We start from the raw sequence: 24,645 nt of genomic DNA on the forward strand, positions 1-24,645 counted from the left end.
ATAAACTTAGGGAACTCAACAACTCCATAAAGCATAACATTTGTATCATAGGAGTCGCAGAAGAAGAGAGGAGAAAGATGGCATAAGGTTTATTTTAACAATTACAGCTGAAAACTTCCCTAATCTGAGGAAGGAAATAGACATTGAAATCCAGGAGGTACAGAGAACTCCCACCAAAATCTATAAAAGCCAGCCAACACCAAGATACACTGTAGTAAAATTTGCAAAATTTTAAGAGATAAGAGTCCTAAAAGCAAGGGAATAAAAGTCCCCAACCTACAAGAGAAGACAAAGAAGATTTGCAGCAGATCTCTCCACAGAAACTTGCCAAGTCAGAAGGGAGTGGCATGATATATTCAACATGCTGAATGCAAACAATATGCAGCCAAGAATACTGTATCCAGCAAGTCTGTCATTCAGAATAGAAGGAGAGTTTCCCAAACAAAAACTAAGGGAGTTTGTGACCACTGAACCAGCCCTGCAAGAAATATTAAAGGGGGCTTTTTGAATGTGAAAGAAAGCCTAAAAGCAACAAAGACTAGAAGGGAACAGATAAAAAACCTCAAGAAACACCAACTTTACAGGTAAATGGCACTAAATTCATACCTATCAATAATCACTCTGAATGTAAATGGACTAAATGCTACAATCAAAAGACATAGGGTATCAGAATGGAAAAAAGTAAAAATAAAAATGAAAAAAACCCCCACAAGACCCATCTATATGCTACCTACAAGAGACTCATTTTAGACCTAAAGATACATGCAGATTGAAAGTGAGGGAATGGAGAATCATCTATCATGCTAATGAGTGTTAAAAGAAAGCTGGAGTAGCCATACTTATATCAGACAAACTAGATTTTAAAACAAAGAGATGATAAAGGAGGCACTGTATCATAAAGGAGTCTATCCAACAGATATATAATAATTGTAAATATTTATGCCCCCAACTCATAATAACTAAAATATATAAATCAACAAAAAGCATAAACAAACTCATTGATAATAATACAATGATAGTAGGGGACTTTAACACCCCACTTAGAGCAATGGACAGATCATCTAAGCAGAAAATCAATTAGAAAACAATGGCTTTGAATGACACTCTGGACCAGATGGACTTAACATATATATTCAGAACATTCCATCCTAAAGCAGCAGAATACACATTATTTTTTGAGTGCACGTAGTACATTCTTTAGAATAAATCACATACTGGGTCACAAATCAGGCCTCAACAAATACAAAAAAGGTTTAGATCATACAATGCATATTTTCTGACCACAACACTATGAAATTTGAAGTCAACCACAAAAAAGAATTTGGAAAGACTACAAATACATGGAAGTTAAAGGACATCCTATGAAATAATGATTGGGTTAAACCAGGAAATTAAAGAAGAAAAAAAAATACAAGGAAGAAAATGAAACTGAAATCATGGCAGTTCAAAACCCTTGGAACGCAGCAAAAGCAGTTATAGGAAGGAAATATCTAGCAAAACAGGTCAACATCAGGAAGCAAGAAAAATCTCAAATACACAACTTAACTTTACGCCTAAAGGAGCTAGGAAAGGAAGAGCAAATGGAGCCTAAAGCCAGCAGACTATGGGAAATAATAAAGATTAGAGCAGAAATAAATGATATAGAAACAAACAAAAAACAGTAGAACAGATCAATGAAACTAGTAGCTGGTTCTTTGAAAGAATTAATAAAATTGATAAACCCCTAGCTAGACTTATCAAAAAGTAGAGAGAAAGGATCCAAACAAAATCATGAATAAGAGAGGAGAGATCACAACCAACACCACAGAAATACAAACAATTATAAGAGAAAATTAGGAGCAATTATATGCCAACAAATAGGGCAATCTGGAAGAAATGGACAAATTCCTAGAGACATAAACTACCAAAACTGAAACAGGAAGAAATAGAAAATTTAAACAGACCCATAACCAGCAAAGAAATTGAGTCAGTAATCAAAAATCTCCTAACAGACAAAAATCTCCTAACAGACAAATGGCTTCCCAGCAGCATTCCACCAAACATAAGAAGAGTTTATACCTATTTTTCTCAAACTGTTCCAAAAAATATAAATGGAAGGAAAATTTCCAAACTCATTCTGTGAGGCCAGCATTACCTTGATTCCAAAACCAGATAAAGACCCCACTAAACAAAGGAGAATTATAGGCCAAAGTCCCTGATGAATATGGATGCAAAAAATTCTCAAGATAGTAACAAATCAAAAATTATTCACCACGATCAACTAGGATGTATTCCTGAGCTGCAAGGGTGGTTCAGTATTCACAAATCAGTCAAGATGATATACCGCATTAATAAAAGATAAGAACCATATGATACTTTCAATAGATGCAGAAAAATATTTGACAAAATACACTATCTGTTCTTGATAAAAACCCTCAACAAACTAGGGATGAAGGGAACATTCCTTAACATCATAAAGGCTATATATGAAAGACCCCCAGTCAATGGAGAAAAACAGCTTTTTTCCCCAACAGTCAGGAGCAATATGGGGATGTCCACTCTCACCATTACTTTTTAAGATAATACTAGAAGTCTTAGCCTCAGCAATCATACAACATAAAGAAATAAAAGACACCAAAATCAACAAGGAAAAGTAAAACTTTCACTATTTGCAGATGACATGATACTCCATGTAGAAAACCTGAAAGACTCCATCAAAAAATTGCTAGAATTGATAAGCAAATTCAGCAAAGTCATAGGATATACTATCGATGTACAGAAATCTGTTGCATTTCTGTACACCAATAATGAAGCAGCAGAAAGAGAAAATAAGGAATTGATCCTGTTTACAATTGCATCAAAAACCATAAGACACTTAGGAATAAACCTAACCAAAGAAGTAAAAAATATGTAATATGAGAACTATAGAACACTTATAAAAGAAATCAAAGAGGACACAAAGAAATGGAAAAATATTCCATGCTCATAGGTTGGAAGAACAAATATTGCTAAAATAGTCTACACTACCCAAATATACATATTTAATACAATCTATACATTTTATACAACCCCTATCAAAATACCACCAGCATTTTTCACCAAGCTAGAACAAACAATCCTAAAATTTATATGGAACCACAAAAGACTCCAAATAGCCAAAGCCATCTTGAGAAAGAAAAGCAAAGCTGGAGGCATCACAATTCCGGACTTCAAGCTATATTACAAAACTGTAGACACCAAGACAGTATGGTACTGGCACAAAAACAAACACATAGATCAATGGAACAGGATAGAAAACCCAGAAATGGATCCACAACTATATGGTCAACTAATCGTTGACAACGCAGGAAAGAATATCCAATTGAAAAAAGAGTCTCTTCAACAAGTGGCATTGGGAAAACTGGACAACAACATGCAGAAGAGTGAAACTAGACCACTTTCTTACACCATACACAAAAGTAAATTTAAAATGGATGAAAGACCTAAATGTGAGCCAGGAAACCATCAAAATCCTAGAGGAGAACACAGGCAGCAACCTCTTTGACCTTGCTAGAACAACTTCTTAGTAGACACATTGCTGGAGGCAAGGAAAACAAAACTAAAACTGAACTCTTGGGACTTCATAAAAATAAAAAGCTTCTGGACAGGGAAGGAAACAATAAAACTAAAAGGCACCCTACAGAATGGGAGAAGATATTTGCAAATGGCATATTGGATAAAGGGTTAGTATCCAAAATCTATAAAGAACTTATGAAACTCAACACCCAAAAAATAATGCAGTTAAGAAATGGGCAAGACATGAACAGACATTTTTCCAAAGAAGACATCCAGAAGGATAACAGACACAAAAAGATACTCAACATCACTCATCATCAGGGAAATACAGATCAAAACCACGATGAGGGGGGCGCCTGGGTGGCTCAGTCTGTTGGGCATCAGACTTTGGCTCAGGTCATGATCTCACAGTCCATGGGCTTGAGCCCCACATTGGGCTCTGTGCTGACAGCCCAGAGCCTGTAGCCTGCTTCAGATTCTGTGTGTGTGTGTGTGTGTGTGTGTGTGTGTGTGTGTGTGTGTGTCTGCCCCGCCCCCCCACTCACGCTCTGTCTCTGTTTCTCAAAAAATAAACGTTAAAAAAAAATTTTAAAAAAACCATGATGAAGTGCCACCTCACACCTGTTGGAATGCCTAAATTAGCAACACAGGAGGCAGCAGAGGTTTGTGAGGATGCAGAGAATGGGGAACCCCCTTACTCTGCTAGTGGGAATGCAAACTGGTGCAGCCACCCTGAAAAACAGTATAGATCTTCCTCAAAAAGTTAAAAATAGAACTACCCTACAACCCAGAAATTGCACTACCAGGTATTTACCCAAAAGATACAAAAATAAGATTTGAAAGTGCACATGCACCCCCATGTTTATAGCAGCATTATCTTCAATAGCCAAACTATGGGAAAAGTTCAAGTGTCCAATGGAAGTATACATATATACAATGGAAGTAGTATATATACAATGGAATCTTATTCAGCCATAGAAAAGAATGGATATTTGCCATTTGCAACAATGTAGATTTTATAAACAGCTGGAGTTTATTATGCTAGGTGAACTAAGAGAAAGACAAATACCGTATGATTTCACTATGCAGAATTTAAGAAACAAAACAGATAAACATAGGGGAAGGTAGAAAAAAAAGAGAGCGGGAGGCAAACCATAAGAGACTCTTAAGTATAGAGAACAAACAGAGTTGCTGGAGGGGAGGTGAGTTGGGAATGGGCTAAATGGGTGATGAGTATTAAGGAGGGCACATATTGTGATGAGCACTGGGTGTTATATATAAGTGATGATTCACTAAATTCTCCTAAAACCATTATTACACTATATCTTAATTAAAATTTAAATAAAAACTTGAAAAGAAGAAATGGGGAGACTCAAACTCTGGTTGTTTAAAAAGTATGGACAAGATGAATGAAGTAAAAAGAAGATATAAACAAGTTTCAGAGTGAAAGAAACATAATGAGAGACATAGTAGATACACCAGAATTCTTAGATGTATGGCAGAATTGGGAATTCCTCCCTTGGGCAAACTTTGCCAAAAGGAGAGACATTCTGCACTTCGTTTTATGAGACTATTTTCATCTTGATATCAAAACCAAAGACAAAAAAGAAGAGAATTGAAATTATTAGACCAATCTCATCTATAAACATATACATATGTTTATATATATAAATCTTAAATAAAATCTTATATATAAATTATATAAAATCTTAAATAGCTGTTAATAAACTTCATACAGCAATATATATGTTAAAGAAAAATTCTCCTAACGCTTGACAATGTAGGGTTTACCTGGAATGCAAGTATGTTTATCACTAATAAATTCATTATTACAACATACCCAATTAACAGGCTTAACAAAGTCTTTGTTTACCTAAATATATACAGAAAAGCAGTTGATAAAATCCAACAGTACTTCATGACTAGCAAAAAAAAAAATCCTTGTCGTAAACTGGTAATTAAAGGAAAAAAAAATTTGTAATCTTTTAATGTTCTCTACAAATATATATATACATATTTGATTTTATAGTCAAATAGAACCATTCTCTTTGAATTAGAAAAACGTGTCTACCATCATGGCTTCTATTCAATATTATGCCTGTCTTAGTATAGTCAAAGATGATACAATGATTGAAAATACATAAACAAAACTCTCTCTGTCTCTCTGTCTCTCTGTCTCTCTCTCTCTCTCTCTCTCTCTCTCTCTCTCTCTCTCACACACACACACACACACACACACACAGGAGGAAAATACACATAATGTGATGTGAAATGCAAAATAATGTATTGCCCAAGGACAACTGGTGAGTAGCCGAACCAGGAGTTCACATATAATTTGCCTCTGAAGTCTGAACTCAGCAACTTGTGCTGTACCATCTAGTGGCCCAGAGAATGGGGAAGACTAGCCATTTCAGCTGCAATCTAAATTGCAGTCTTGCTTCTTGTAAATTTCCTCACCAGTTAAATAACCAGAAATCTTAAATTAATATTATTAACGGAGTGCCTTGATGGCTCAGTTGGTTAAGTGTCCAACTTAGGCTCAGGTCATGATCTCACTGTTGGTGAGTTTGAGACCCAAGCCAGGCTCTGTGCTGACAGCTAGGAGTCTGGAGCCTGCTTGGGATTCTGTGTCTCCTTCTCTGCTCCTCCGCTGCTCATGCTCTCTCTCTTTCTCTCTCTCTCTCCCTCAAAAATAAGTAAACATTAAAAAAATTAAAAAATAATAATTCTAATTAATATTATTAGCAAAATTTTATATTTATCTTTCAGAAGATTTGGTCTTCATGTTTTCAGATTTTTCCACTCTTCCCGTATGATAAATAGTGCCACACTAAATATTCTTGGGTCTTCGTATATGTAGAATAGTCTCTTGCAAGTTTATTTTCTGTGGATACATTCACACGAGCAGTATTAACAGGTAAAAAAAAAAATGTGAGCCATGGCTATTGGCATATGTTGGCAAATTTCTAAAGCAATTTGTGGTGACCCTGTAATATGATAAGTAATTGAGTTTCTAAACATATGATTAACTCATGAATTAAGAGCTTGTTTAAATGGTGCTTATACTTGGAGAATAGTATTTTACTAACTCATGAATATGGTATATTGACATCATTCTTTAAAGTAGGTTTTTATTGCAAAATAAGTTGCTAATATTTTTACTTTATTTTAGTTATATTATTTTTAGTACACACATAATTATTGAGCCTAGAAGTTGGAAGCTTAATCATATAATTCTAATGTTTTGTATGTTAAAAATTTTTATAATAAAATACTCGGAGAAATGTTGTTTTCAAACCATTTGAATTAATGGATAAAAGGCAAAACTGTATAAGCAAAAGATTCCTTTAGTTTTAAAAGGAGATTTAAAACTTTGATATGGTGAAATATTTTGTTACACTTTTTCATCAGAACTAGAAAAGGGTTATCACATAATTTCATATACATATACATATACATATACATATACATATACATATACATATACATCCCAAGAGGCAGTACAGCTTAAGTAGGTAAGACCACAGAATTTGGAGCCAAACTGCCTGCATTTAAATCCTAACTCTACCATATCCTAGCTCTGGGACCTCAAACAAATTTCTTAGCTTCAGTTTTCTCTGTAAAAATGGTCATACTTATTTTTATTTTTATTTGTTACTTAAAAAATTATTTTTAAGTTTGAAGCATTTTATGCCCAGAGCAATTGATGCTTCTATTTTGTTCCTTTCTTTCTGGGTAGGTGGAAACATACATTGTTCAAAATGTATAGTCTTTATGGGATAGAGAAGATGTAGACAAAGAAGGTATAATAGGGCTGTTTCTCTGATTTTAGTTTGAACTTTCTTTCCTCATATTCTTGAATATTTATTATTTTCTTCTGGTTTTCCAGATTAAATGTATTTATGGAAAAAGGAAAATTGGACGGTAATAGTAGAATACTGTAATGCTGCAATGGATTCCTCAGCGGAAAACAGTATGTACGTAAACAAATTGTGGGTTCAGTGTGAGTATGAAAGCTGTTTGAAGTGGAGATTGTTGTCAAGTGAGGATGCAGCCAGAGTTGATCACAATAAACCATGGTACTGCTTCATGAACACTGATTCAAGATACAATAAGTGCTCTGTTGCTGAAGAAGACTTTCCTGAAGAGTCTCAGCTTCATCAAAGTGGATTTAAGATTGTCTATTCACAACTCCCTCTTGGAAGTCTGGTTTTGGTAAAATTACAGAGTTGGCCAAGGTAAAGTTTTTGTTGTTGTTTTATAATAAACCATTGAGTTACAGTCTTGCTAAGTTTATGAATTTTTTAAACTTTTCAAACAATCAACTTTTTTCTACTATTTGTCTGATTTCTTATTTACTGTTTCCTAATCTCATCACTATTATTTCCCTGATACTTTAGGGTCTGATTCTTCTTTTTCTAATTTTTTAAATTAGAAACTTTAGGTAACCTAAACTTTAGGTGATCTTCTTTCAAATGAGCTGTTAGAAGTGTATTTTTAAGTTATGTAATATTTGGGGATTTTTAAATATCTTATTGATCTTGAGCTCTAGTTTAAATATATTGTACTCAGTTTCTTTGAATCTTATTTTATGGCCCAGCATAGTCTGTCTTGAAAAGAATGTATATTCTATAATTGTTGACTAGATGCCCAAAATATTTTTTTTCTTTTAGATTCTATAGATTTACTATTGTATAGCTCAGCGTTTCCCACACTAGACTGATTTTCCCAAGTGTGCAATATGTACTGTCGTTTGGGAAACTGTTTATCGCTCCTTCTATTCTGAATGATAGCCTTGCTGGAGTATTCTTGGTTGCAAGTTTTGGGACTTTTTTTGTTTTTTTGTTTTTTGTTGTTTGTTTTTTTTCTTTCAGCACTTTGAATATATCATGACCACTCCCTTCTGGCCTGCAAAGTTTCTGCTGAAAAATCAGCTGATAGCTTCGTGGGGCTTCTTCCCTTGTATGTAATTGTTTTTTCTCTTGCTGTTTTTAAAATTCTCTTTATTGCTATCTTTTGCCATTTTAATTATTATGTGTCTTGGTGTGGACATCCTTGAGTTGATTTTTTTGAGCATTCTCTATGCTTGCTGGATCTGGGTGTCTGTTTCCTTCCCCAGATTAAGGAAGTTTTCAGCTATTATTTCTTGAGATAAAATTTCTGCCCCTTTTCTCTGTCTTCTCCTTCTGGGACTCCTTAATGCAAATTTTATTATGCTTGATGATGTTACTGAGTTCCCTTAACCTGTTATCATTTTTTATTATTCTTTTTTTTCTTTTTGTTATTCAGTTTGTTTGCTTCCCATTACCCTGTCCTCCGGATGTTATCTGTTCTTCTGCCTCATCTAATATGCTATTGATTCCCTCCAGTGTGTGTGTTTTTTTCTTTAATTTCAGTTACTGAGTTCTTCATCTCTGACTTGTTCTGTTTTATATTTTCTAGCTCTTTCTTGAAGGTCTCACTGAGATCCTTCACTCTTTTCTCAAGTCCAGTGAGTATTTTTATGACCATTACTGAATTCTTTATCATGCATATTACTTATCTGTGTTCCATTTAGCTGTATTGCTGTGGTTTTGTACTGTTCTTTCATTTGTGACATATTCCTCTGTTTCCTCATTTTGTCTAACTCTCTGTGTTTGTCTCTATGTATTAATGAAGTCAGCTATGTTTCCTGATCTTGAAAGTGGTGGCTTTATGAAGAGGAGGTCCTGTTGTGGCCTATAATGCAAGGCTCCCTGTTCACCAGAAACAGAGGTGTGTCCTATGTGATTTGCTTGCACCCTACTAATGTGGCTGAGTTGCATTTGCCTTAGTCCAGTTGGCTACAGTGGCCCACTTTGCTTGTGGGTGCACTAGGCAACGTTTGGTCCTTGTGCCATTAAGGGGTCAGTCTAGGTTGTCATGGGCTTGTGGTCGGGTGGTGTCAGCAGTCAGACCAGATGTCTGTCCCCAGTCTGCCTGCTGGGGTGACAGTTGGACTGATCAACAGGGCACCCTCTCTGTGCTGCCAGCTATAAGGTTTGGCCACTGGGACTGTGGGGGCACTGATATGTGTGGTTATCTTCCCCTCTCCCTGGGGCAGAAGTCATTTTGGAGTGGTACCAGTTCCCCTTGGAGTTGCTTGCAGGCTGTACTGGGGCAGGAGCTGCTTTGGAGGGACTCTTGCTGTGTCTCTTTCATTTTATATGACATGAGTTCTGTTCTTTAAGAGATTTTTTTCAGTCTGTTTTCTCTCTGTTGTTCAGATTGGATCATTTCTACTTTAAGTTCACTGATTCTTGCCTCTTTCCTATTCATTCTGCTATTGAGAGTATCCATTGGCTTTTTTGTTTTGGTTATTGTATTTTCTGTTGTAAAATGTACATTTGGTTCTCTCTTTCTTCTATTTAGTTTCATTTTGGATTTTATTTAAATCTGTTTTAGCAGGCTGCTCCTACTACTGCACTGAAGGGATATGAGGGAACCTCTTTGTTACTGCCAGGTGGCAGTTGGAAGCCTAGGTTTTCTACTCAGCTTTCACTTAGTCTCTTGGAAGGGAAGGGTGTTTCATTACTGGTAGGCAGGGATGAGAGTTGAGCCAAGTCACCAACTTGGTTGAGAGAGGTAGAGTATCTTGTTACTCACCTCCACTGATACCATTGGGGGAGAACCATGTTAATGCTGGAAGGTGATAACAATTCCATCTTCCCAGTAGGCCTCTTCTGCCACCACCTGAGTGGGAAGGACATGGGGCTTTATTACTGCTGGGTGTATTGAAGTGTAGGCTCACCACTTGACCTTTGTTGATGGGGATAGAGTTGGGATCTGCAGATTTTTCCATGGTATTTAGCTGTTTTCCCAGCTATTGCTTAAAAGTTTTCTGTCTTGCTAGGCTTTCCCTATGCTGGTCCTTTGACTTGAGAAAGCAGGCTTCATATGGACTTTTTGTTCCTTTGTACCCGTTGGTGTCTCTGAGTTGCTGGCTTCTTTAGCACCCAATCTAGGAGATAATGAGGCAAAAAGAACACTCAGGCAGCTCCCTGTCATATCATTCTTCAGGTCCCAAGGTCCTTATCTGGCTTATTTTCTCTTCATCTTTTAGAATCTTCTTATGTTTGTTTGAAATATAATACCCAGAAATTTTTGGTGTACTTAGTGGGAAGAATATAGAGAATTGAGTCTATTTCAACTTGTCCAGAACTGGAATCTGCAGAATAGATTTTCTTTAGCCTTTTTGTCTAAATCGTATACCCAGAGCCCCTTATTCTATTATTTTCTCAAAGTATCAAAAATACGAACTTGTTTTCTGAAATTTCTTAGCATTTTTCTTTTCACATATTTCCTCCCCTGTTCCACACAACCTCACATACCATCAATATCCCAAAACAGTGTGGCACATTTGTTACAGTGTGTGAACCGGCATTTACCTATCACTGGTGACCAAAATCCACAGTTTACATTAGGGTTTGATCTCTGTACTGTGTATTCTGTAGGTTTTGACAAATGTATAATGACATGTATTCACCATCACAGTATCATACAGAATCGTTTCACTGGCCTAAAAATCTCCTTTGTTTCACCATTCATCCATCCCACTACCCCTGGCAACTGGAAATCTTTTTACTGTATCCATAGTTTTGCCTTTTCCAGATTGCTATATTATTGTAATCATGATATGTTGCCTTTTCAGATTGGCTTCTTTCGCTTAGTGATATGCATTTAAGTTTCCCCTGTGTATTTTCATGGACATACATGGTTGTTTTCATTTGTATTTCCCTGATGACATGTCATGTGGAGCATTTTTTAATATGCCTATTTGTCATTTGTATATCTTATTTGGTGAGATGTCTACTCAGATCTTTCGCCAATCTTTTAATTCAGTTGTTCATTTTCTTATTGGGGAGCTTAAGAGTTCTTTGTGTATTTTGGATATCATTTCTTTATCAGATATGTCTTTTGCAAATATTTTCTCCCAGTCTGTGGCTTATCTTCTCATTCTCTTGCCAATGTCTTCTGCAGAGCAGATACTTTTAATTGTAATGAAGTCCAACTTACCCATCTTTTTTTCATGGATGGTGCTTTTAGTGTTGTATCCCCACTTTTATTTGTACCTTCTCTTTCCTTTATCTGTATTGATCCTTTCTTCTTTGATTTGGATTATACTTCCAGCAATTTCTCATCAGTGTAAGCTTTTGTCCTGATAAAGGAGTTTTTTGTTGGTTAGTTTTAAGTGTTCATAGGGCCCAGACTGCTCCAATACCTTCAGGTTTTGTTGTAATCCCCCTCGTAGTTTGGCTGCTGTGCTCACGTTGACTTGCTGCACTTTTCAATAAGTACTTCTTTCAGTTTTGAGGCTCTTATTTCACAAACCCATCAGACCTCTGGTTGCCTTCCCCCTCCCACCGTTTCCCCTCAAACAGATGCTAGTAATATGTGGGTCTTGTAACTGTCAGTAGTTTGAACCTGCCTGCTCCTATTTTGGTAGTTTATGTGGATAGCTTATCACTTAGTTTTGTTATAGATGTTGTGTGTCAGGTTTTGGCTTTGCTATTATAGTTGTTCTACCTGTACTTATGGGGAAATTTCAGGAGATTCTAAAACTACAATAACATTGGCACTATCTTCCCAGAATCCCTTGCTATTTTACATTGCATTCTCATACTTAACATTCTCAAAGCTAGGATACTCTGCCTCATATTACCTTGTTTTCATTCACAGTTAGCTATTCTTCATGAAGAATATAAGATGTTTTCTTTCATAGAGAGACTGTGATGGACTCACGTTAACATACATATACACATTCACACACACACACACACAACACACACACACACACACACACACACACACACACACACAACACATACATAAGAGGCCTTCAATTCAATACCTACATTTATGTTCTTATTCTGTCACTTACTGTTGTGGGCTGAATTGTGGTCCCCAGAAAGTCATACTTTCAAGCTCAAACCTCAGAAGTGACTGTATTTGGATTCAGAGCCTTTAAAGAGGTGACTAAGTGAAAATAAGCCATTAGGGTGGGCCCCACACCAATCTCACTAGTATTCTTATAAGAACAGGAAATTTGGACACACAAGGAAACACCAGGGATGCACATGCATAGAGGAAAAACTATGTAGAGATACAGTAGGAAGGTAGCTATCTACAAGCCAAGGAGAGGCTTCAAGAGAAGCTATCCCTGCTGACCTATTAATCTTAGATTTAAAGCCTCCAAACCTATGAGAAAATAAATTTCTGTTGTTTATGCCACTCACTCTATGGTATTTTTTGTGGCAGCTTTAGCAAACTAATACATTTAATGTCTTTGCAAATATGGAAATCTCTCTGAGATATGTACCATTTGCTACTGAGTACTTTTCTAGAGATCAAATATGAAATATTGTAAATATATACATATTATTTATTTAAATCATAAAAATATTATTTTCTTCTGTAAAATAATTAGGATTGGCATGAAGAGGAGCTAGATAGCTATGTAAAAAAATATTTTAAAAGACATGAATATTGGAGCACCTGAGTGGCTCAGTTGATTGAGTGACCAACTCTTGATTGCAGTTCAGGTCATGATCTCAGAGTCGTGGGATCAAGTCCCGCATCCAGCTGCACCCTGAGCATGGAGCATGCTTAAGATTCTTATTCTCTCTCTCTCTCTCTCTCTCCTGCCCCTCTCCCCAACTCACTTGCTCTTGCTCTCTAAAAAAAAGGCATGAATATAAATGCTTATTTTATGATGTTACTTATGACAGTATTTGTAGTCCCATGCCATTTTTCAGATCTAAAATTAATATTTTGAAAGCATAGAGGTTTTATTTTCTAATGGAAATTCTTAAGGTTCAATAACTAATTCAAGAAATGCATTTGTTTCTTGTCACTATATCTGAAATATTATGTTATAAATCTGATTAGGAATTTCTGTTGCAGTTTTGTGCTTATAACTGAGGGTTAGAACTTGAAATACACATGAAACATGTTTTACTCCAGCCCCTAAATGTGTCTAATCTATGATTAGAACCATCAGAATACCTGCAAAATGCAGCTATATCTACCTTCTTGCTTACTGGAAAGAGTAGAATGCATTTGGCTAAGTAATCAGATGTATTCCTCTTTATGAAATAAGTATAGTTGAATACAGGCTTAAAATATAACTTTAAAATATAAAAACTCAAATCTAGTTATATTTTTTTATTTGTTACTGTAAATACATACAAAGATTATAACAGGATAAATTGCAATAGCAGAATATAAAGGTAGAATTAACCCACTAAAAACAATCAAACATCAGTTCTTAGTTAAGCAACATTAAAGACGTTGAAGTTTCAAGTGGGAAGACCAGCTAGGTGGCTATGGAGACACTTAGGAAGTAACATTATCTGGGTCAGTTCTTGTTAGCCTATGGGTCTTACACTGAGCTTTGAAGGCTCAGAAATTCAATCTTATCAACATCTCAGAGTTAGTCTTTACAAAAGAGTTGACCTTTTCTAATAAAGCTAAAAAAGCCAAAGAGAGACTGATACAGAATCTAGAAAGGCCTATTTAATCTTTATGTAATAAAAACAAATAATTGTCAAGAGAAAGCACTTTGTCTATGGGCAAACTCCATGGAAAATCAATTTATAATAGTTACATTTACCTCCACATTGTGAGATACCTCCACACTTACATGCTTACAAAAGTACATATGTAGCTTCTTGTCTTTGATCTATGCATGTCTGTTGTGCTTAGGGTGGGGATACCTACATGTACTAAGAAGAGAAAAACTATCTTCCTAATGTTTAAGCACCCTTAATTTTTAAAAATCGATCAAATAGCATGGTATTCAGCTAGAAACGGCATAGAAGTTAAAAGTGAAAAATAATGGTGCATATTTTCCTTAGCAGAAGAAGATACATTGTCAAGCAGAAACTAGGCTCTATTTAGGGTAACTACCTTGGGCATATTTACACAGACATTTTACAAAGTTTTTCATAAATATGAAAATAAGTTTATAGAAAATATATTTGCATTCTAATGTAGTGTAGTAGTAAAATTTAATAGTAAAATATGCCTTTAAATTAACAAACCAATCCAGTGATACATTTTAGATATAGTATTTAAATTTCTAAAATGAGATTTCTACTAGATCCTTTCACTATTATAAAATATTATTTGATTACTTCTTATTTGCATTATTTTGCCTATAGATTAATATACTTATAATGTGGGGGGGGGTGGGGATGGGGAATCTCCTCCTCCCATCAGCCCCCTGTAGTTGGGTACAGCTTAGAGATTTTGTGGCAAGTATAACATTCAGTTAGTGATGATTCCAATTCATCCATTTTGTTTCCCACAGATAAAGAAGGAGGCCCAAGTAAAATCTGCTCTCCTCTTAAACATCCAAACCATGGTTTGAAAATAACAGTCATGTACTTCTCACTGAGTATAAATACACAGCAACTGAAATCATGGTTAAGCTTCAACTTCTATTGAAGGCAGTAGCTATCTCATTAAAGATCATTTCTGGGGCACCTCGGTGGCTCAGTCGGTTAAGTGTCTGGCTCTTGGTTTCAACTCAGGCCATGACATCATGGTTTGTGAGGTCGAGCCCCATGTTGGCCTCTGTGATGATGACACGGAGCCTGCTTGGAATTCTCTCTCTCTTCTCTACTCCTCTCCTGCTCATGCATGCTCCCTCTCTCTCTCAAAATAAATAAACATTAAAAAAAAAAAAAAAAAAGATCATTTCTACTGGATGAGAAATGTGTAAGACATCAGTTTCTTCATGGTATATTTGCACTTGAAGTTACCTGTTGTATCCAAATTTCTCCTTTTCTCCAAGTGGATTCCAATACATGGATCTATTTGTGTTGTATTTGTGTATTTTACCTCCCACCACCCACAGATTCTAAAATTTATCACACGACTTTTCTTGTAATTCTGATACCTTCCCATCGGGTTGCCATCTCTTACTCTCCCTCTCTCCCTCTAAGCCCACAGACAACACTTTAGAATTTCTCATCAATATGGGGGCGTCTGGGTGGCTCAGTCGGTTGAGCGTCCGACTTCAGCTCAGGTCACGATCTCGTGATCCGTGAGTTCGAGCCCCGCATCGGGCTCTGGGCTGATGGCTCAGAGCCTGGAGCCTGCTTCCGATTCTGTGTCTCCCTCTCTCTCTGCCCCTCCCCCATTCATGATCTGTCTCTCTCTGTCTCAAAAATAAGTAAACGTTAAAAAAAAAAGAAAAGAATTTCTCATCAATATGGACGTGAGAAATCGGGGGGTGGAGGTGCACAATGCAGTGTCATTGTTGACAGTTTTAGAACTCAAATGGAGTTCAGAGTGAGATCAAAAAAATGGACATCAGCTTTCTTCAGTCACACTGAGTCAGAGAAAATGATGGCTGTCGCATGTGGAGAGAGGTAATCTTGCTTTCTGCAGCCATTGCCTCTCCTCAGCTTCTCCTGCAATTTGGTACATTCTATCTAGTCCTGCTTGACTAGGAGTCAGACAATTCCTTTGCACTGCCTGAAGAAATACTAAAGTGCCCCAGTTATTTGGACATTTGATGATACTTTTCATAATTCATTTGTAAACCAGCATGCAAAATTTTCTATAATATAACATGTTTTAAATAATGAATAGAAGCTTTTTTCTTTCATTGGCATCTAATTATTTTTAGGAGTCACCTCTATTTTTATTTATATTTTTTAAAGTAATAATTTAAATTGAATACCCTTGGGCCCAATAGGTTTGTGTGTAAAAGAAGTTGTATCAGAATTTGTGTCAGAAAAGCTTATCTTAAACATAGTAACTGCAAAATTTCTTTTCATGTCTCAAGTGTTATAAATCCTGTGATTGTTTTACACTGAATGGAGTTGATGCTACTTATAATTTGATACTGCTTGGCAATAATCCTTTTTAAAATTGCTGTGAGGTGCAAATCACCTAGTATTAAACACGAACCCCTTACATTTTACAGAGCAGTCAACAAATATAACAATCACAATTTGGCTTCTTTTAAAGTAGTTATTAATCCAGTTGGAGGACCTACTGTTTCTTGATTTCTGATAAGTTAGAATGTCCAATGCAGCTGCCATTCATTCTTAATCATTTATTTGCCTATTGAAATCTTTTTCTTTTGAGTGGGTTCCTTCAGAAATGTAGATTTCCAATGTAGGTTTAAAAGATAAACTCCACTCAAGGTTTCTTTTAAGCACTCTTGAGCCCAATAAGGTTGCCAAATAGCAGTGATACTGTGATGTGAACCTGATAATAACTAGATAGGTCCTGAACCTCTCTTTGACTTTTCCATTATCATTTCCAGTTTTCCAAAGTATTAGACTTCTTTGGGTTCTCTGTAGTCTGACTCAATTTGTGATCCTCCAGCCCTTCCTCTTCCCTGATCTAGGGCTGCCAGACAGCCCCTTCTCCTAACTCAGAAAGGCCCAAGAGTCAAAGAACTCTGCTCAGCATCCCGTTCAATTCACATACTCCACCATCCCTGGTGACTGGTGCACCCAAGTCATCACCTGGCAACTATACTTGGGATATGTCAGCTTCCTGGAATCAATTTTTTTTCATTAATACTATGACATATTGTGTTAGTTTACATTGTGTTATTTGTGATCTGTAAAGACTTTTTTTTACAGTGGTATGGTAGATGTATTTCTATATTTAGGACTTTGTAACTTTCATATCAATAGATAATTTAGTAGAAGATCAACCATCTATGGTCCTCAAACCCAAGAAATTTGTAGATTTTGCATTTTTGTGATTTCAGATTCTTTATAGCGTGATTTGTATGCTTTCTCTAGGTTTTAAAATTATCTAAATGTCTAATTTGTCCAGTTTCTAAATAAATGCGACAAAATAATGCTTTGTATCATTCTTCCTACTTCTCATTTATACCAACAATCTTACTGTATATGATTGTATTAGTTTGCTAGGGCTGCCATAACAAAGTATCAAAGACTAGGTAGCTTAAAAATAACAGAAATTTATTATCTTACCCTTCTGAGGCTAAAATTCTCAGGTCAAGGTGTGTCAGCAGGGTTGATTTCTTCTGAGACTCTCACCTTGGTTTGTAGATGGTTTTCTCCTTGTGTTCTTCATATGGTCTTCCCTTTGTGCATGTATGTGTCATAATATTCTTTTTTATAGGGAAACTAGTCATGTTGTATTAGGGCCCACCTTTTAACTTAGTTATTTCCGTAAAGACACTATCTCCAAATACAGTCACATTCTGAGATACTGGAGATGAGGACTTCAACATGTGAATGTGGTGAGGGGAACCCAGTTTGGTTCATAATGGTGGCACTCTACAATATTTCGATTTGCCAAACCCCAAAAAATGTATAAAGCATGTACTTGTTTGAATTTTATAACTAGGACAGTGAGGAACCAGAGTCATAGCAAGGCCTAGTTACCTGCTTGAGGCCTCTTGTCTGGTAGAAGGCAGAACAAGAGCCTGAATCTTCTGATTTGAACCTGACTACCTTTTTTCACAAGAGAGCTGCAAACTGAAGTAGAACTTGGCATTCCTTAGTCACAGCTTCCTGACCTTATTTGCTGTCTTCCTTTCCTGCATTAGTCTCCGAACAGTAGGTCAGAGTCTCAAAAGATTGCTAAAACAGTCAAAACTTAGTTGATGTATATATATATATATCTTAAAAACACCTATATACATATACAGATACATATATCTTTATATATATCACATATATATATCTTTATATATATCACATATATATGTGTGATATATATATCTTTATATATGTAACATACATATACATATGATATATATATATATATATGTATATATATATATATATATATGTTTTTGCCAAATGGAAAAATGAACCTATCAAGGAATTTCTAGAGGTTTATGTCACGAAAGAACATACCTCTAAAGATTTATTTTTAGTAAAGGATAAATCTTATTTCTAGAACTAAAAATTTTTAGAAATTTGGTCTTCCAGTGGAGCAGATGCAAGGAAGGGGCAATATAGAACTGCTGAGCTCTGTTTCTGCATTTCCCACAGTAGTTAGAATTTTTAGTGTTATCGCAGCCTAAGCTGCCAGTACCCCTTTGGCAGCCCTGAGCCCTTTGGCTCAGGAAATGCCAGCTCTCTTCTACCCTGTCAGAAACTGTCAGTGGGTTGACATTTTAGTAATTAAGCCTTCTGATTGGTTAGAGTTGATTCAAAGCTGCCATGAATCTTATATTTCCTATTAGCCCTGACTAAATGTCTCTTACAGATCCTGGAGATCATCCTTCTGTCTTATAATTCTTTTTCCTTGTATCTTATGTTTATCTTAAATATGTGACTTTTCCAAAGCTTTCTATATCTACAAAGATACAACTGATTACATCTATCAAGTGAATATCCTACTTTTAAAGGATACAAGTATGAATATGTTTAATTTGGGGGAGTTTTAAAAATTCCTAGGAGAAAGTTTGATATATGATTGTCACAGATGTATTGATTTCTGCCTTTTTTTTTTTAAAGCATCAAAATAATTAAAATTACTTTCTTTTGAAAGCTGGCCAGGGATACTTTGCCCAGATCCTTTTAAAGGGAAATATGTGACCTATGACCTGGATGGAAATGTTGAACAGTATCACATAGAATTCCTGGGTGATCCCCATTCAAGATCATGGATAAATGCAACATTTGTTGGACATTATAGTATCACATCAAAGGTAGGTACAGTAACATCCCGAGTTTTATTCTTCTTGTGCTTGTTTTTAGTTATGGCCATTTTTGTCTCAGAACCTAAAAGATACATAATTATTTAGTTTTATACTTATATGAACAAAATAGTATACTATTTGTTTAAACCAAATATTTGGATTTTTGAAGAAGTTTTTTCGAAGGAAGTGTGAAAACTAGAGCAGTTTTAAATTTTATTTTCCTAATGGCAGTATAGTATGAATCAATGGAGGACTTTACATAATTGCCTTTTGAAACAATTTTAAGATTATCAGTTGGTAATTTTTTAAAATTTCCCTTGAGAAGACTCTAAGTTGTAGCCCTAGCTCATAGGGAAAATTAATTGTGGAATGCAACCAGAGTTTCAAATTTCAAACAGAATATTTCATTATACTAACTCCTTCAGTATCTTTTTAAACTTTAAATCACACACTGCAATTAATGAATAGGCTGGACTCTCAGGTTAATGAGAGTAGGTGACGTGGATCTATTTCCGTGGGTTTGGTTTAGTTATTATAAATCAATTCAATTATCTGTGTCTGTTTTATAATATTGAAACTTTTCATCTGCAAACCATACTTTCATTAGAAATCTGATTTAAAAATAGATGTCAGAAATGTGGATTCCTTTGTTTCTATTTTATGGTGAAACATATATATGTTCCAATACACATATAGATGAATGTACATTTAAACCACACCATTTAATCCACAGTGTAAGTAAATCTGTGTAAATTTGAGGTAGTTTAAAACAGGCTTTTACTATATCTTTGGCATAAGCACTATCTTTTTTCCATGCAACTTGAAAGAAACTGGAATGGAAGGCCATTTTAATAAAAATATTTAAGCTTGAAATAACATACATACATTCATTCCATGGTAGTTGTGAGTCAGTCATCTTAATGTGAGGCACCTTCTCTGCTTTGACGTTTTGGATGTGTTCCTAGCCACTTCTCCTGGCAACCACAGAAGACAGGAAGAATTGTTCTCCCTTCTGTGCCCTTCTCCCCTTTCCTAAAGGACGGGAAAACCTGCTAGCTCTCATGAAGGAGGCCTTAGAATCTTAGACATTTGACAATATGGTAAAGAGCAAGGCATTCTTAAGAAATTATATTTAAATATAAGTGAAAACTAGAAGTGAATTTTTAAATTGTCTCAACTAATATTTCTCTCAAGATTTGAATTCTGTGAGGATTAATTTAAGTTGATTCCAGTGAGCATACCATTAATCCCTGGGACAAGGAAAAAAATCTGATGCTAAACAAAGCTAAACTCAAGCATCAGGAGCCAGAAGTTTTTAACTTTCTGAAAGCATTAAAGCAAACTTGGAAATTCTCGGCAAAGACCATCAATTCAGGGCTCCTTAAATTAAGCAGACCCCTAATACAAGGATGAGAACAGAGAAAAATAAAGTATTCATTTCCCCTTTTCCTTCCCCCAGTCTCCCAGCTAGCCAGGTACTCTAGGTAGATAACCCATTGGGTGCCCACAGGCTTGGGCAGTTCTCTTCTCTACTGTCACTCAGGGTACCTCTCCTACATGCTCTTGTGTGTGTGTGTGTGTCTCACTCTTTTTGTCTGTATCTTTTTCTTGTTCCCTTGGAGCTGATAATAATAGGGGTGACTTTCTCTGTGGGTCTCTTCATTCAAGGCTAAAATTTTAATTCCCTTCTACCTAATTCAGCTGGCACAAGTCAGATTATTCCTTTGTGCTCTGATTCCCCACTCCTGCCTATCTAAGGATCTCCACTTAGCAGGATGGGAAGACTCATATTGAAGCCTCATTGCCCCAAACTACTCAAGAAACAGAAATGAAGGAGGTTGACTCCAGAAACCCTGCCAACCAAGGTAGAAAAATGGTAAACAAAAATGTTACATATGAGAAATTGGTTGAAAAAGAATAATTTCAATCTATGTATTATCCAGGGATAGCTGAGATTTCCCTGTCCCTGGGAGATGGAGATAGTATTAGCCCCAACCTACAGTTCTCTTGTCTAGACTTCCCAGAAATTTAATATTTTAATGGTTCTTTCTTCACTGGAGCTCCCATAGCATCATATTCTGTCTCTACACTATACCACATTGATCCAGATATTAAGTTCACAGCCCTTCCTCCATAAAAAAGGTCACTCACGTGAAAGATACTGTATAGTAGCCAATGTGGACTTTCTTAAAGATTTTTCTAGAATTGGAAGAGGATGCACATTGTACAAGTTGTCTTATCTTTTTTTTCTAAAACTGGCAAAGGATTTATAACCAACTAAGTCTTATTTCATATATTATTTTAACATCATTTTATCCTAATTTGTATAAGCTTCGTTTAACAGGTGATTAAATATTTAAGAGTTGTCACTAAATATGGACTACATTGCAGTGTATATGTTAAGGTGGGAGAGAAATATGTAACCCTACAAAGACATTATATGCACCTGTGAGAAAATGAAATATTGTTATATTTTAGATTATGAAAAATTTAACTCTTTTAGTTCATGTTTGTCAATTTTTTTTTGAATAGTCAGTTTCCCCTGGTTGATATATTTATGGGACCACTGACTTACTAATTTTATCGTTGAAAGCACAACAGAGCTCTGTCACTGCCTATTGATAGGTATAGAGGATAAGTTTTTCCCCAACATATAAAACTTCTCATAGATACACTGGATATACTTTAGAAAGCAGTTGAAGGCAATATTTAGATTGTATATTTGTAATTTATATTATTTTATTCATACAGTTATTTTTTCATTTACTATAAAATCAGCAGCTCTATAGACAGCTGAAACCCATCTTCCCCCTTACTTAAAATAAATATGAACATGTGCCAGATGGCTATTTTCTTTAAGAGTTGATACACAGAATACAGTTCTTTCCCCAATTAACCCAAATGTTGTTCTTTTGTATTTAGTAGATACATGTCTGCAGAACCCGTTATTTGCAAGTTTATTTTTTAGCTTGACAGACTATATGACTTAGTTTAGCATTTCTGAAGCCTGGCTGTGCATTAGAAAGCTTTACAAAATAACAAGAAAATGACAACAGCAACAAGAATGTAGCAATGCCTGAGCTCTACTCTTCTGGAGCGTTTCGATCAGAATCTCTTGGTGTAGGGCCAGGCCTCAGTAATTTCAAGTTCCTCAGATGAATCTAATGTGTAGGCCAGAGACTAAATTTTCTCAACTTGAGCCATCAGAGTTTTGTCGGCTTTATCTTGACTAGTGTAGTAATATAACTTTGGTTATGGCTTACTGTTTCCTGTTGCCTTCTATTTCTTTGCTTAGTCTTTTACTTTGGTTTGCCTGGTAATTATGCTTACTGCCATATGTTCACATGTCAAACCCATAATAATCTGTTTGATTGAACACGACTTTAAGGTCATTCCTGTCACTCAACATTCTGCATAATTTATAGATATTGCTGATAAAGCTGATATATAATTTGAATTTAATTTTTAGTAGGTTTAAGTTGATCATCCATCTTATTGGTTGTATAGAGTCATTATAATTTTTCTAGGACATAAATAATGCACTCCAACCAGTGATTGCTTGGCCTGCAGTTTTCTAGTTTTTCATATTGCCAAGAAAACATAGATAGTTCACCCCTGATGCTATGATGCTCCAATGCAAAATTTAAGGGTTTATTTTGTCCATGATGTGAATGGATTTTTTTGGCTTTATATTTTAGTGGTCTGCTTACTACTGTATGTAGGGTGTACCTGTAGGTATGCAACTATGTCTTTGGATATCATTTGTGTATTAACCCATTATATTATGGAGTTGCCTGTATTTTCCAGGAAGATGAGCAAGGAGCAATGCCATATTGCTAAAGTTGAGCTCTGCAACTCCTAATTCTGTTTCCTAATTGGAGTAGCATTAATAGTGCTCTCCAAAAATTTCCAGATTTCTCTCCTCCTATTACAAAGAATTGCATGTTTGATACTTGTGGTGGAGTGGGGCCAGTGAGTTGTGTGGAATTGATGAATGCCACCTTTTTGAGCACATAATGTGTGCAGGGCAACATCTTCCAGAGTTCACTTTCCCCGTGGCACTGTGACCAAAAATGTTTGAGATGTCGATTTGCTACTCTCTCAGCCTGGATCCCTGAATGACTGCTACTGCCCCCTCCCTACCAGATGACAGATAAGCAAAGTGAAGAAGATACAGGCCTTGTTTAGTTAAGCCCATGGGATTATTCCAACAAATGCACTAATGATGGCACAAAGGATGTCCCAGTTCTTTGTAACTTGTATCTTTAGATGGACCATTTTGAAATTTCAGTACTCTGAAGAATTTGGCCAAATGACTAAAATCATAGTACTCTAAATCTTCCAGTCTGTAAATAGAAATAACACAACTTGTTACCCTGTAGTAACTTATAAAGTAAGTTTATTTCTTTTCTGTATAATGATAAACATATGAGTGGAACTTACCAACTGATGATCAATTTATTGAATATAAATTGGGTCTAATAAATATCCTCCAACAAAGGGCTCCGATGTCAACATGAACTGTGATGACTCCAATGACTAAAAGAGCCCACAGACAGCAAAGATGCAATGAGTCTCTGCCATAGGCCGTGGGTTGAGTAGATCCTTTTCATATAAATTTTAAAGTCTCATAGCAATCCCATGAAGGTTGTCACTATTTGACATATAAAAGAAACCAAGATTCAGGCTACTTGTCTAGCCCAACATCATTCAACTACCAACAGATGAGATAATGATTAGAATCAATGTCTAACTCCAAAGTCCAAATTATTTATCTTTCTATACCATGCCAGTTTACTTATGCATCAGCAGTGGCCTGCTTTATTGTGAATGTTTTCCCCACATTTGCCTACAAAATGAGGAAAATTCTCATCTTTTAATTCTAAAAGGTTGAATCGTGGAAGTCTCTGGTAGACTTGCTCTTTGTTTGCCCCTTGTTGTTCCCCTTTGGAGGACTAGTGACCAAGCAGAACTCTTGATATTTTCAAATTACATTTGCAATCATCATAACAAGTGAATATGGATTAACATCTACTTGAGCAAGTGTTTTTGCTTATTAGGATCCAGATTCTAAGAGTGTAGTTTGTAATAAGGATTAGCAAATTAGTGTATAACTAGATCATCAGGCAGTGTTTTGCTCTTAGAGTAATGGAATAAGACTGGATGCAAATCTGTTGATCTAACTCCATGGAAAACTACATTTGTAATATCAATTGTGTGTGTGTGTGTGTGTGTGTGTGTGTGTGTGTATAAAACACATATTTCTCATCTTACAGTGTGGTTACATACTGATAAAACCATAATAAGTTGAAGATATCATGAGTCCAAAATGTATTTAATATTTCTAGCCTACCAAACATCATAGCTTAGTGTGGCCTACCTTAAATGTGCTCAGAACGCTTACATTAGCCCACAGTTGGGCAAAATCATCTAATACAAAG

At 35.7% G+C, this 24,645-nt stretch overlaps 1 protein-coding gene across 5 annotated transcripts in view; it reads left to right on the forward strand.

The window, feature by feature from the left end:
* Positions 1 to 24,645, forward strand: part of ZCWPW2 (zinc finger CW-type and PWWP domain containing 2) — a 147,885-nt gene that overhangs the window by 46,667 nt on the left and 76,573 nt on the right. For all 5 annotated transcript variants that reach the window (XR_014135254.1, XM_081790134.1, XM_081790136.1 and 2 more), the window contains 2 exons: positions 7,424 to 7,772; positions 19,054 to 19,213. Coding sequence is in view for 4 of the 5 variants with exons in the window: in XM_081790134.1 (XP_081646260.1) it covers positions 7,429 to 7,772; positions 19,054 to 19,213 (504 nt within the window). In the remaining variant the exon portion in view is untranslated. The remainder of the gene's footprint in view (positions 1 to 7,423; positions 7,773 to 19,053; positions 19,214 to 24,645) is intronic.

The sequence above is a fragment of the Panthera onca genome, chromosome C2 (genome assembly GCF_046562875.1).
Source record: "Panthera onca isolate mPanOnc1 chromosome C2, mPanOnc1 haplotype 2, whole genome shotgun sequence".
Taxonomy (NCBI): Eukaryota; Metazoa; Chordata; class Mammalia; order Carnivora; family Felidae; genus Panthera; species Panthera onca.